The 14,812-nt window shown below is 42.9% G+C and overlaps 1 protein-coding gene across 8 annotated transcripts in view; it reads right to left on the reverse strand.

Moving 5' to 3' along the window:
* Nucleotides 1-14,812, reverse strand: part of USP34 (ubiquitin specific peptidase 34) — a 1,084,964-nt gene that overhangs the window by 862,658 nt on the left and 207,494 nt on the right. For 6 of the 8 annotated variants that reach the window (XM_033939080.1, XM_033939079.1, XM_033939078.1 and 3 more), the window contains one exon: nucleotides 1,873-2,022. The exons of the other annotated variants lie outside the window; for them this stretch is intronic. In XM_033939080.1, the coding sequence (XP_033794971.1) occupies nucleotides 1,873-2,022 (150 nt within the window). The remainder of the gene's footprint in view (nucleotides 1-1,872; nucleotides 2,023-14,812) is intronic. 8 annotated transcript variants of the gene reach the window in all.

The raw sequence follows: 14,812 nt of genomic DNA on the forward strand, positions 1-14,812 counted from the left end.
GTAAAGGAGGCAAGGGAAGAACGAAGGGGCGGGGAGACATAAGGCTGGCATTGGTGCCGGTAAAAAGTAAGCACAGCATCCTTAAAAGGACGATCATAAATCAAAAGTGTCTTTGAATAGAAATGTTTTCAAATTTGATGTAAGTGATGTACTTTCTCTTAGGTAATTAGGAGTTGCGTTCTACAATGCAGGGGCGGTCACTGAGAAAATGTTAATTCGCATAGTGTTGATATGCTTTAAAGATGGGACCTTGATTAATAGAATGGAGGCAGCATTGTGAAGAGTGTGGAATTGAACTTAAAAAAAAAAGTCTATTAATGAAGTCCAGCTGACCTGAGGCTCTAACTTTGTAGGTAAGTAACAATTTTATATGTAATGCGATGTTCTACTGGAAGACAGTGGGTGTTAATCAACAGTGGGTGTTAATCAATAACATGATCAAATTTCCTCTTATTGTTTATAATTTTAATGGAAGAATTCTGGATAATTAACAGCGCCTAATTTCCTTTTTGGTGATTCCTTTGTATAAAGTGTTACAGTAAGCCATTACAAGAAATTACTAACGAGTATGAATGAGAATGTTAAGTGCGGAGGGGTCTAGCAGTTAGTGAGTGAACAAATCATCCATAAATGAGGTGACGGGTCAAAAGCGCGCAAGGACAAAGGCACACCGACAACTGAGCGCAGGGCTTAATTGCGCCGAAGAAAACCCGTATTTTAAAGGGCTCTGACAGGGGGTGTGGTTCTACTTAATAGGGACTGCGCTAACAAATTGGGGGGGTGTAACCCCCCACATTATACTGAAAACTTAACCTTTTCCCTAAAAAAACAGGGAAAAAGTTAAGTTTCCAATATAATGAGGGGGGTTACAACCCCCCAAATCCCCCACAACGCCAGCATGATCTCTTAAGTAAAGTGGGGGGGGTTCCCCACCAACACCCCCCGTCGGAGCCCTTTAAAATACGTTTTTTCTTCGGCGCGATGAAGTCCTGCTCTCAGTTGTCTGTGCTCGGTTGTCAGCATGCCTTTGTCCTCGCGCGCTTTAGACTATGAACCGTAAATGATGAAAGCATTTCTTAACAACTGATCCTATCTGTTCGTGATATGATAATTTTCCATCAAAGATTATACCCAACTTAATTGATTGCACTGTTTGGATTGGGGTAGATTCTAGCTCAATCAGACTGGACAAAGTTAGCCCTTCCTTGATGGAGCCTAACTTTGTATTGAAATACTTTAGGCATAAGAATTTTTCCTGACTTGTTACGAGTGACCCAAGTTAAAAGAAGCAGTTTTGTAGCCTTGAGGTCAATGGCATTGGCTCTACCTAGGACATTCATTTTGAAATTTCCTTCATGTTGTTTTGGAATTTTTTTATCTAATTCATGTTTGTTTCTGGAACCAAAACAACTTCTGGAATTTTTGAATACTAAGAAATCCAGTACTTTCTAATGCTTAATCTTTTCATCTTTAATATATTTGATCTTATTTCATATTACAGTTCATGAATTTCTCTGAATACATGTGATTTTTATTTATTTTTATTTATAAAACTTAAGTATATACAAAATACATTTCTTATACTGAAATTATAACATGAAAAAATAGATAGGGAAAAGAAATGAGTGGGATGGTGCAGAAGTTGATAGACAAGGATGAAGAGAAAGGGTGGTAAGGAAAAAAAGAGGGGTGGAGAAAGATGAGGAAAAAGTGAAAGATATCTCAAGTCAAGCTTTAAAATATAGTCAGCTCTTATAAGTTACTAGTTTATTTCTACAAGTAAAACTAGTCCAAGCACAGTACTCATTTTACAAGTTAATAGCATTTTGAAATAAAAATAGCAAAAATTAGAGGTCTAGCACAAAAACTTACATTTGATACAACAGTGATAAATGCATGTGCAATTATAAATGGCAGCTTTTCAGGGCTTCCATATTCAAAACAATCCTTCATGAGTGAAAGGCCATTTTTCCCACAGAACAGACAAACGTAGCGAAGCAGGTGCAAAGGTACTTCTACATCCTTTGAAAATATAATAATGTCAGATTAAATGAGACCTCCAACACATAAAAATATAAACTCTTAATAAAAATAGAAGGAACTCTCAAGCTGTGAAAGTTATTTAAAAAAAAAAAAAAATCAGTAAACACCAAATCAGTCAGAATGATCGATTGTCTCAGGATCTATCATCATGAAAACTTTTTCGGCACCAAAGATTTCTGCCTGATTCATAACATTTCATTTTTCGTTCATAAAACATCTAAAATGCAACATATTTTGCACTAAACATTACACTTAAGTCTTAAAGGGGAACTATCTTGATCAAAATTTTACACACTTTCAAAAGTGTACCCTGCTATTTCTGGGAGTATCTTCTTTGCAATGGTGCTGCAAATTCTACTGCTGATATGTTGGGGGGAGAGAGAAAGATTATGTACTTACCCTGGTAAGCTCTTTTCCAGTAGATAGGTGAGATGTTCTAGACAAGTGGATAGTGTTCCCATGGACGTGTGCCATCTGCAGAAGGAATCCAGTTCAGATTTTTCTCTGTCCCTCTTTTGTACTTTACTGAACTTCTTAGCTCCACCTGCGATTAGTAGAACCCAAGCACCAAGGGCCACCAAATCAACGTGAAGTAGAGACACCCAGACCAATCAAGGTCATAAATAACTGTTCTGCTCAAAGGAGCAACATGAGAATATCTACTGCAAACAGCCAGCAGAACCTCAAGGGAGCTCAGAAACTACTCCTACCTAAAAAAAGGAGCACAGATACAGCATACTCCCCAGCCCCCAAGGGCTGACTGTTCTTCAAGGTACAACTTGGAGACACATGAAACAAACTGAGAAAAGAGGCAGGCTCAGGAAGGACAGGGCAGGAGTCTAGAATGTCTCGCCTATCTACTGGAGGCTATACGGGACTGCTTCATGGAACAACTTGTCAAGGAACCGAGAGGGTCAGCGATTCTGGATCTAATCCTCAATGGGCTGAAGGGACCTGCAAAGGAAGTGGAAGTAGTGGGACCATTAGGTAACAGTGACCACAACATGATCCAGTTCAAAGTGGAAGTAGGATTACCAAAGGGAAAGAGAACCAATGCAACAACGTTTAACTTCAAGAAAGGGAACTATGATGCCATGAGACGAATGGTGAGAAAAAAACTCCAAAACAGCTCCAAGAAAACGCAGACTGTGGAGCAAGCCTGGTCCTTATTCAAAGACACGGTAAACGAGGCACAAAACCTGTATATACCCAGATTTAGAAAAGGATGCAAAAAGAATCAAATGAAAGACCCGGCATGGATGACCAATGAAGTAAAGAAAGTGATAGGAGACAAGAAGAGATCATTTCGGAAGTGGCAAAAGGACAAAACTGAAGAAAATTGGAAAGAGCACAGGAAGCAACAAAAAGAATGTCACCGAGTGGTCAGAGCAAAGAAAGAATACGAAGAGAGACTAGCCAAGGAAGCACAAAATTTTAAACCATTCTTCCGATATGTGAAAGGAAAGCAGCCGGCGAGGGAGGAGGTGGGACCTCTGGATGAGGGAGACAGAAAGGGAGTGGTGAAGGAGGAATAAGAGGTGGCTGACAGACTAAACATGTTCTTCTCGTCAATCTTTACAAGGGAAGACACATCCAACGTGCCTGAACCGGAAAAAATCTTCAAGGGGGATTAAGAGGAAAAAGTATCATGCATGGAGGTAAGCCTCGAAGATGTACTCAAGCAGATAGATAGATTAAAAATTGACAAATCTCCAGGCCCAGACAGAATCCACCTGAGAATACTGAAAGAGCTCAGAGATGAAACAGCGGAGTTACTATGGCAGATTTGTAACCTATCCTTGAGAACAGGGGTAATCCCGGAGGACAGAAAATGTTACACCTATCTTCAAAAAAGGATCGAGAGGCGACCCAGGGAACTACAAGGTGGTGAGCTTAACCTCAGTTCCGGGGAAGATGGCCGAATCATTGATCAAGGAAAGTATCAATGAGCATTTAGAAAGAAATAATCTGATGAGAACAAGCCAGCATGGTTTCTGTAAAGGAAGATCATGACAAACTAACAATTCATTTCTCTGAGGGAATAAGCAAACAATTGGGCAAGGGTGACCCCATAGACATCATATATCTGGATTTCCAAAAAGCCTTCGACAAGGTGCCTCATGAGCGCCTACTAAGAAAACTGTGGAGCAACGGGGTGGTAGGGGATGTGCACAGATGGATCAGGAATTGGCTGGCAAACAGGAAACAGAGGGTAGGAGTAAAGGGACACTACTCTGACTGAAAAGGGGTCACAAGTGGTGTCCCACAGGGGACAGTGTCGGGACCGCTGCTGTTCAATATATTCATAATGACCCGGAAACAGGGACGAAGTGCGAAGTTATAAAATTCGCAGACGACACAAAAACTCTCCAGTAGGGTCAGAACTGTTGAGGAATGCAAAGATCTACAAAGAGACCTGAACAAACTGAGCGAGTGGGCAAAAAGATGGCAGATGACCTTCAATGTTGAGAAATGTAAAGTCTTGCATATAGGGAAAGGGAACCCGATGTACAGCCTGAACAATGTATATCCCCACCACATGCATTGCTAAAAGCACCTGGAGACTGCTTTCCACCTACAGAAAGAGAAGGCAGGCCTCCTGAGCCAGAGAATTGCTGCTGGCATCTCCCTGGCAAATAACATAGGCTACTGCCATTGCATTGTCAGAGAAGAGACTGACCGCTTGGCCCTCCAGAGTCTTCTGCTAGTGCACTAGAGCCAGCTGAAGGCTCTGAGCTCCAACCGATTAAGCAACCATTTGCACTGAGAGGGTGCAATCCAAACATGGTCCTCTAGCACCTGGATCACCTGATCCACCGTGTGTCAACCCTTGGCCAATGAAGGAGCTCTGACTAGCCAGTCAACCATGACATGGTGTGCCTGCAGACCCATGGCACTTAATTAAGCTGCTACAACCACCATCACCTCAGTGAAGACATGAGTCATTGTTGCTAGTCCAAGAGGCAGAGCAAAAAACTGGCAATGTTTGTGCATGACGTAAAACTACAAGAAATTGCAGTGGGCTGGAAAGATCAGAATGTGCAAGCATGTCCCCATGAATCCAGAGAGGCAAGAGACTCTCCCGGGGCCACCACTGCTATAACAGATCACACTGTTTCCATGTGAGAGCACGGAATCTTAAGAGCCTCATGTACATGCTGCAGCTCCGGAACAGGCCTCCAGCCGTCTGAGCCATTCAGTAGCACAATAAAACATATGGAGTATTTGCCAGAGCCTGAAAGATCAGGAAGTACCCACTCTAGAACCTGAATATACAGAAAGCAATAGACAGTGGCCTGCACTTGGAGTGACTTGTCCGGTTGCCCTGAGGGAGATTCCTCAAACCAATTAGTCAGAAACTAGGCAAATTCTAATTGAAGCACGACCAAATAAAGTCCAAAACCCACAGGTTGGACGTAATGCAAACCCAAGCTGGCAGGAACGCTGACAGTCTACCCCCTATCACTAGAGGGGGGGGTCCCCAAGCCAGGCACAATGTGCATTCGTGGCAGTGGCTGCAGGATGGGAACCAGATGGCTGGGCACATCTGTAGCTGGAGCATCGCTGGCGGGAGCTCTGGTCTGAGACATAGTGCTGGAATATGAGTGGGAATGCCTGGAGCTTTAAAAATTAGAGTGACCAGAACTCCTAGAGCAGGGCTGCCCAAGTCCAGTCCTCAAGATCTACTGGCAGGCCAGGTTTTCAGGATATCCACAATGAACATGCATGAGAGAGCTTTGCATACCAAGAAGGCAGTGCAGGCAATCTCTCTCATGCATATTCATTATGGATATCCTGAAAATTTGGCCTGCCAATAGATCTCGAGAACCGGACTATAGCAGCCCTGCTCTAGAGAGTCTAGGTCTGCTATCAGGCAGGGTCTTAGAGCGACTGACCACCACAGAATCCATGAGGTCAACCAGGCCTTTATCAAACAGCTAGCCTGAAGGGAAGTCTTGCCAAAGAAACTTTTTAAAGCGGAATCACCAGCCCATTGTCTAATCCAGAGCATTCTGCGGGCAGAAATGGAAAGCACCAAAAAGCACAGTTACTTATCGTAACAGTAGTTATCCAGGGACAGCAGGCAGCTATTCTCACATATAAGTGATGTCATCGACGGAGCCCGGATGCAGAAGCCTCGCAAGCAGACTTGCTTGTAGAAACTCAGAAGTTTTGAGACAGCCACGACGCTCATGCACGAGTGCCCTCCTGCCCAGCGCAGGTCGAGTCTCCTCAGTTCAGATAGCTAGCAGAGAAGCCAACCAGGGGAGGTGGGTGGGTTGTGAGAATAGCTGCCTGCTTTCCCTGGATAACAACTGTTACGGTAAGTAACTGTGCTTTATCCCAGGACAAGCAGGCAGCCTATTCTCACAAATGGGTGACCTCCAAGCTAACCAGAATGGGATGGTGGGAGCACTGGCAACTTAGGAGAATAAATTTTGTAATACTCTCTGGCCAAAATGGCCATCCTGTCTGGACAAAACATCCAGACAATAGTGAAAAGTGAAAGTATGAACCGAGGACCAAGTGGCAGCTTTGCAAATTTCCTCAAAAGATGTAGATCTGAGGAAAGCTACTGAAGCTGCCATTGCTCTGACTTTAGGGGCTGTGACTCGACTCTGTAGTTGTAATCCAGCCTGGGCATAGCAGAAAGAGATACAAGCAGCCATCCAGTTGGAGATGGTACGCTTAGAGATTAGATGTCCTAACTTGTTTGGATCGAAGGAGACAAAAAGTTGAGGAGCAGTTTTGTGTGGTTTGGTGTGTTCCAAATAGAAGGCCAAAGCACGTTTACAGTCCAGAGTTTGAAGAGCTGATTCTCCAGGATGAGAATGAGGCTTTGGGAAAAACACTGGAAGAACAATGGATTGGTTGAGATGAAGTTCTGAAACCACTTTAGGTAGGGATTTAGGATGAGTACGAAGGACCACCGTGTCATGATGGAACACAGTGAAAGGTGGATCAGCAACTAAAGCTTGCAGCTCTCGGACTCTTGAGCAGATGTGAGGGCAATGAGAAACACCACTTTCCAAATGAGATACTTCAGATGAGCCGCAGAGATTGGTTCAAATGGAGGCTTCATCAGTTGACCAAGAGAAAAGAAAATGGTAAAACCAGAGGACATAATTTGAGGTTGAGGGGTGGTAGATTCAAAGGCAATGTTAGGAAATTCTACTTTACGGAGAGGGTGGTGGATGCCTGGAATGCGCTCCCGAGAGAGGTGTTGGAGAATAAAACTGTGACTGAGTTCAAAGAAGCATGGGATGAACACAGAGGATCTAGAATCAGAAAATAATATTAAAAATTGAAATAAGGCTAGTTCTGGGCAGTCAAAGCACCGACGGTGTGGGTCCGTGAGGGAAATCGCACGCTGGCACTAGCTACACTTCTTGAAGCCCGTTGCTGGCCGGGACATAGAAGGAAAAATAGCAGCCGCAAAGTCGAAGCCCATGGGCTGCGGCCGGACAGCCTGGCCTGCCCCTCCAGTCGACCGGAAGAAATGAAATTTTTTTTTATAACTAGAAATAAAAGAAACAAAAGAACACAGCGATTCATGAAGAAAACTAACACAAAACCGCGGTGAGAGAAGGCACGAAATAAGAAAGTTAAACGCAGAGAGTCAAAGACAGGCTTCCTAGCTCCGTGGAAAACTGAGAACTGAGGAGACTTGCCCTGCGCTGGGCGGGAGGGCACTCGCGCATGCGCAGTGCGGCTGTCTCAAAACTTCTGAGTTTCTACATGCAAGTCTGCTTGCGAGGCTTCTGCATCCTGGCTCCGTCGATGACATCACCCATATGTGAGAATAGGCTGCCTGCTTGTCCTGGGATAACCCACATAAGGCATATAAAGTGGCAGTCACATAAGCTGGCCCAGCCAAAAGAAGTTCAAGACGAGAATCTACAGCCTCATTCTCCAGAGTGCACAGGTAAGACAGATAGGCGAATGTGACAACAGACACCGCTAAAGCAGCCTGAAAGCCCAAAGCAGCTGCATTAAAAAGCCTCCAGAGGACAATGTCCACAAGGCAGTTCTGCATATCTGTAAGCCCCACAGCACATTCCCTGGGTAAAGAGATGCAGTCACGCACCTGTATGACCACTCTAAGCTGATCCAGAACCTGCGGGCACACTAGTGTCAGAGGGTACAAGCGAGATATGGTCCTCACTAACATAAGAGCACATTTAAGATAGTCACATTGCTCTGATATTAAAATACTCATATCAGGGTGTCAAGGGAAGGTGGAATACTGCAAGCGCGCAGCACAAAGCCAGGAGGAAGAAGAGGACGGAGCCGGCTGACTGACCAAATGCAATTCCTGCAAAGACTCAGAAATAAGATCCAGCAAAGCTGCAGACTGAAAAAGACACAGAACTGTGGGATTGTCCCCAAATTCTAGAGCCCCTGAAAGATTTGAAGATCTAGCATACAGTCTCTGATCCCCCATCCTTGGAAGCACTGCACCTTGAAACAAGGGCTCAGCAAGCTGATCATGAGCATAATCAGGTAGATCAGGAACAACAGCTGACTGAGACAAGGACATGCCCAGAGAAGCAATGCCACTGGGAGATGCAGCAAATGTAGAGCAGGACTGAGTAGGAGAAGAATGCCTGCTTTGAAAAGTTGTTGGGTTTTTTTCTACAACTGTTTCAGAAACTCTGAGATAATCTCTGGCTCCTGGGGCGCACAGTCACCCTCCGATGACTTAACCATGTGTTTCAGAAGGACCGCAACCATGAGCATGGAATTGTAAGCCGTGTTAAGCCCCAAAAAGAAAGTAGGCTGATCCACCGGACTAGCCAAGTGTTTTGTCACCTGCTTGACAAGGGAAAAGGCTAAGTTTTGCACATCCGCTCCTCTCAACTATGCCACACACCACAAGAATGCTCCTGAAGTGCCTAATTTGCACAATCCTGGCAAGAATTCACATTAAGAGAGCTCATGGACTCCATCTCAACAAGATTTGAGGCAAAAATTGTAGTTTTGGAGAAGCAGGGAGCTTTTGAAAAAAAGATTGCTAAAAATCCAAGATAACCACCACTGTAAAATTTACACTAAAATTGCGATATTTACTACACTTAGCAAAGTTTAAAAATGGTGATTTAAGGATTTTTCAAGTGGGGGGACATGCTGAAACCTTGAAACCCCACTTTGCTAACCTCCCCTAATCAATCTCACAGGTTGTAACAGCCTATACTCACTAAGACCTGTTTGTGGATCTATGCTGCACTGTGCCTCAGCTCTCTTACAGTAGCTGGATTAGAGAATCACTGCCCCATGCTGGGAATGGCTCTGCAAAGCTCATCTTCAAGCTGCCAATCAGACTCCATGCCTGACTGCACCTTCACCCCTGCGGACCAATGGGATGCACACAAGGACAGGCGGAGGCGAGAAGACACAGCTGGAACCTTGCGAGACACTGCCAAGCCTCCTAAGGGCACCAGTCAGCACTCAACCCCTTAACAGTAGGTATGACAACTTCAGGAATGACCCTCAATTCCAAAAAAACTAAGCAGGCTGGCTAACAGGTATCCACTAGGATTACATAAAAACATAATACCCTTACTGGGTCAGACCAAAGGTCCATCAAACCCAGTAGCCCATTCTCACGGTGGCCAATCCAGGTCACTAGTACCTGGCCAAAACCCAAAGAGTAGCAACATTCCATTCTACCGATCCAGGGCAAGCAGTGGCTTACCAAATGTCTTTCTCAATAACAGACTATGAACTTTTCCTCCAGGAAATTGTCTAAACCCCTCTTAAAACCAGCGACGCTATCAGCTCTTACCACAACCTCTGGCAATCCATTCAAAATCTTAACTATTCTCTGAGTGAAAAAATATTTCCTCCTATTGGTTTTAAAAGTATTTCCCTGTAACTTCAATCGAGTGTCCCCTAGTCTTTGTAATTTTTGATGGAGTGAAAAATTGATTCACTTGTACCTGTTCTACTCCAGTCAGACTTTTGTAGACTTATTATCTCCCCTCAGCCGTCTCTCTTCTAAGCAGAAGAGCCCTAAACTTTTTAGTCTTTCCTCATACAACAGGAGTTCCATCCCCATCTCGGTCGCTATTCTTTGAACCTTTTCTAGTGCTGCTATATCTTTCTTGAGATAAGGAGACCAGAATTTAACACAATACTCCAGGTGAAGTTGCACCATGGAGCGATACAGGGGTATAACATTCTTAGTCTTGTTAACCATCCCTTTTTTAATAATTCCTTGCATCCTATTTGCTTTTTGGCTGCCGCTGCACATTGGGCGGAAGGTTTCATCATATTATCTACATCGACACCCAGATCCTTTTCATGGGCGCTAACCCCCAAGGTGGAGTGTAGCATCCAGTAACTGTGATTCGGGTTATTCTTCCCAATGTGCAACACTTTGCATTTGTCCACATTAAATTTCATCTGCTACTTGGACGCCCAGTCTTCCAATTTCCAATGGTCTGCCTACAAATTTTCACAATCCACATGCGTTTTAACAACTTTGAACAGTTTAGTGTCAACTGCAAATTTAATCATCTCACTCATCATTCTAATTTACAGATCATTTATAAATAAGTTAAATATCACCAATCCCAGTATAGATCCCTGCAGCACTACACTGTTTACTCTCTTCCATTGAGAAAAATGACCATTTAACTCTACTCTCTGTTTTCTATCTGATAACCAATTCCTAATCCACAACTGAACTTTGCCACCTATCCCATGACTCTAATTTTCTCAGGAGCCTCTCATGAGGAAATGTCAAAATCTTTCTGAAAATCTACATATACTACATCAATCGCCTCACCTTTAATCATGCATACTCTACAAATTCTACTGCAAGCTATTCAAAGCCCTGAATGGCTAAACAATTGCCTAACCAGGAACACATTCAGACCAAGGAGAACACAAGCACCCTTCACTCACCCCTCAATCAAAGGCATACAATGTAAGAAAATGTATGAAGGCCTACTAGCCACCCGAGCAGTGAAACTAGATCACCACATCTCCAACCTGATGATCACAATATCCAACTAAAAATCCTTCAGGAGAGAATTAAATGCTAAGTTATTCAGGAAATTTGTCAAGTCAAACTAACCTCATAATATCCTCAGACCCTAATGCTTCTTCTAATTATCTATCTTGCAATCTCACTGGGTATGCCCAGACCAATTCATTTGTAATCCACCTAGAACTGAAAGATATTGGCGGAATAGAAGAAACTAACGTAATGTAATATATTCACACCTTCAAAGAAGTCAAGCAAATTGATGAGGCAAGTGGAGTAGAATGAGTACAAGTGGATTGATTTTTCAGTCTGTCAAAAATTACAAAGACTAGGGACTCGAAGTTACAGGGAAATACTTTTAAAACCAATAGAAGGAAATTTGTTTTCACTCAAGAGAATAGTTAAGCTCTGGAACGCATGCCAGAGGATGTAGTAAGAGCTGATAGTGTAGCTGGTTTTAAGACAGGTTTGGACAATTTCCTGGAGGAAAGGTTCATAGTCTGTTATTGAGAAAGACAAGGGGGAAGCCACTGCTTGCCCTGGATCGGTAGCATGGAATGTTGCTACTCCTTGTGTTTGGGCCAGGTATTAGGGACCTGGATTGGCCATTATGAGAACGGGTTACTTTAGTCTGATCCAGTAAGGCTATTCTTATGTTCATAAGATCTCCCTCAGCTGAACCCATGCTGATTCTGTCTCATTAATCATGTTTGTCTACGTGTTCCAAAATTTTATTTTTTATAATTGTTTCCACCATTTTACCCAGTACTGAAATCAGGCTTACAGGTCTAAGTTTCGAATCTCCCCTGGAACCCGTTTTAAAAATTGCAAAACATTGGCTACCCTACAATCTTCAGGTACTAGAGAAAATTTTAGCAACAGGTTACAGATCACTAACAGTAGGTCAGCAATTTCATGTTTGAGTTCTTTTAGTACCCTGGGATGTATTCAGTCCAGGTGATTTATCACTTTTTAATTTGTTGATTTGACTTAGTACATCTTCCAGATTCAGCGAGATTTCTTTTAGGTCCTCCACATCATCACTCTTGAAAACCATTTCTAGTTCAGGTAGATCTCTTACATCTTCTTCTGTAAAGACCAAAGCAAACAATTAAGTCAGTCTCTCCACTATGGCCTTATCCTCCCTGAGCACCCATTTTCTCCTTGATCATCCAATGGTCCCACGGATTCCCTCACAGGTTTTCTGCTTTTGATGTACCATAAAAAAATTGTTACGAGTCTTTGTTTCTTTTGCAAGTTTTTCTTCATATTCTTTTCTTAGCTTTCTTTATCAATGCTTTGCATCTAACTTACCAGTGCTTGTGTCTCTTCTTATTTTCTTCATTTGGATCCTTTTTCCATTCTTTAAAGGATGTTGTTTTGGTTCTAATTGCCTCTTTCACTTCACCTTTTAACCATGCTGGCTCTCGTTTCCTCTTTCCACCTTTGCTAATATGAGAAATACATCTGGTCTGGGCATCAACGGTGGTATTTTTAAATAACATCCACGCCTGGTTTACAGTCCTAACCTTTGCAACTGATCCTTTTAGCTTCTTTTAACCATTTTCTTCATTTTATCATAGTCGCCCTTTTGAAAATTAAATGCCTCTACAGTAGATTTCTTTTGCAACGTCACTCCTGGTATCAGCTCAAATTTGATCACATTATGATCAGTTTCCCAGTGGCCCCAACACAGTTAACTGCTGTACTATGCCTTACATTCCACTAAGGATCAATTCTAAAATAGCTCCCCCTCTTGTCGGTTCCCAGACGCTTTTAACCTAACCTAGATTTTCTTCTATCTATTTTCTCTCTCTTCTCTTTTATTTCTATTCTCTCTCCTCTTGCAAGCAATTATCACTACAATATGCCCTTACCTTCACGTTTTTCCCCTACCCATTCTTCCCTTTTCTTCTTTTTAAATGTAACTTTTTCCCCTCCTCCCTTACTATCCTCACAGTCAAGTCTGTCTTGTTTTGTCATTTATGTCCCACTTAAATATTTTATCCATTCTTCCCTTTTACTCCCTTTTTTAAATAATATTGTTAACCGGCCAGATATTTGGTTTATGGTCGGGATATTAAAAATTAATAAACTTGGAAACTTGTTCCAAGAAGCAGTCATTTATGAAGTCTATGAATTATACCTCCCCTAGCACTCCCCGATGTAACATTTAACCAGTCAATGTTGGGGTAATTGAAATCATACTATATTCAAATGAGCAGCATAATACAAAACCACCAAAATTATGCTTGACACTTTCAAAAAGAAGCCACCCTGCTACATATAAACCAGAAAAACAGCAAGGCAATAACTGCACACCATATAACTGCTTGGCAAATCCCTCCTCCCTGAAACATCATCTCAACCATGCATTGAGACTTTGGAGCGCTGCCTGTCAATTGGGATCTGCGTGTGGAACTGGAAGCATTTATGAAAATGCTACCCTGGAGGATCTGGATTTCAGCTTTCTAGCTAAGAACCTAAATTTGGCTTCCAGAAACACTCTCCCACATTTTCCTATGTCACAGGTACCTAGGTGTACCAAAACAGCTAGCTCCTCCCTAGCACTATATAAAATGCTATCTAAGTGATGTGTGAAGTCCACCACCTTCACACCAGGCAGGCAAATGACCAGGCAATCCTCACACCCATCAGCCACCCAGCTATCTACATTCCTAATAATCAAATAACCAACTACAACAGCTGTCCTAACTCTTTCCCCCTGGGCAGAAGCCCTTGGAGACACATCCTCGGTGCAAGAGGATATTGCATCCCATGGTGGGCAGGTCCTAGCTACAGGATTATTTCCTACTTCACCAGGGTGATGCTCTCCTCCAAGGCAGCACAGGGGCTACCGGACTGGAGGTAGGACTTCTCTACAACATCCCTATAGGTCTCCTCTATGTACTTCTGTCTCCCTCAGCTCCTCCAAGTCTGCTACTCTAGCCTCAAGGGAACATACTTGTTTTTTGAGATCTAGGAGCAAACACATAACTTCTCGCCAACCAGGAGAAAATCATACATGTGACACTCAGTGCAAAAGACTGGATAGTACCCCTCTTGCTGCTGAACTGTCTGCATCTTATTATTGACCTGATTAATTAAACCTTATTAAGCTACTAGGAATATATTAGACTAGCATAGAGAGGCTTAGGATATTATATGCTTATTTAGTGTTTGATTCTTTGCAGGTAATGAAATAGTGTCTTCCTGTTGTCCTAATTAGAATAATTGACAATAAATTACCGTAAGACTATAAGTAAAGAAATGACCTAAAGGTAGGTGGGAGAGGGGAAGGCGGGAGAGAATGGAGACTAAGCCAGACCCTGCTTTGCCTGCCAGAAACTATCTCTAGCAGAAGGTTCAAGCTTACAAAACTATAGAACTATAAGCATTATCCTATGGAGACTAGCTAAGTAAAGTTTGCTCTTTTAAGATCTAACCCAGAACCCCAGAGGCCAGCTCAACGCCTCATTCTTGACTGCTCTGAATGGGGCCCCTTCCAAATCCCGGTTGTTCCCCCCTCTCTCAAACCAAAGAAACCTCACAGAAATATACACCGATCATTAAGAAAAATCACCCACTCAGTCCAAGCTGACGCTCCTCACTACCAAAAGGTCCTAGGTTTCTACTTAAACATCCGTTCTATCAGGAACAAAGCTCAACTAGTTAAAGACTGGCTAGAGGAGACCAACCCTGACTTTGTCCTCTTAACTGAAATATGGTTGATCTCCAACAATGATATCATAATTCGTGAGTGTCTACCACCTGGGT

This window comes from Geotrypetes seraphini, chromosome 3, assembly GCF_902459505.1.
Source record: "Geotrypetes seraphini chromosome 3, aGeoSer1.1, whole genome shotgun sequence".
NCBI classification, from domain to species: domain Eukaryota; kingdom Metazoa; phylum Chordata; class Amphibia; order Gymnophiona; family Dermophiidae; genus Geotrypetes; species Geotrypetes seraphini.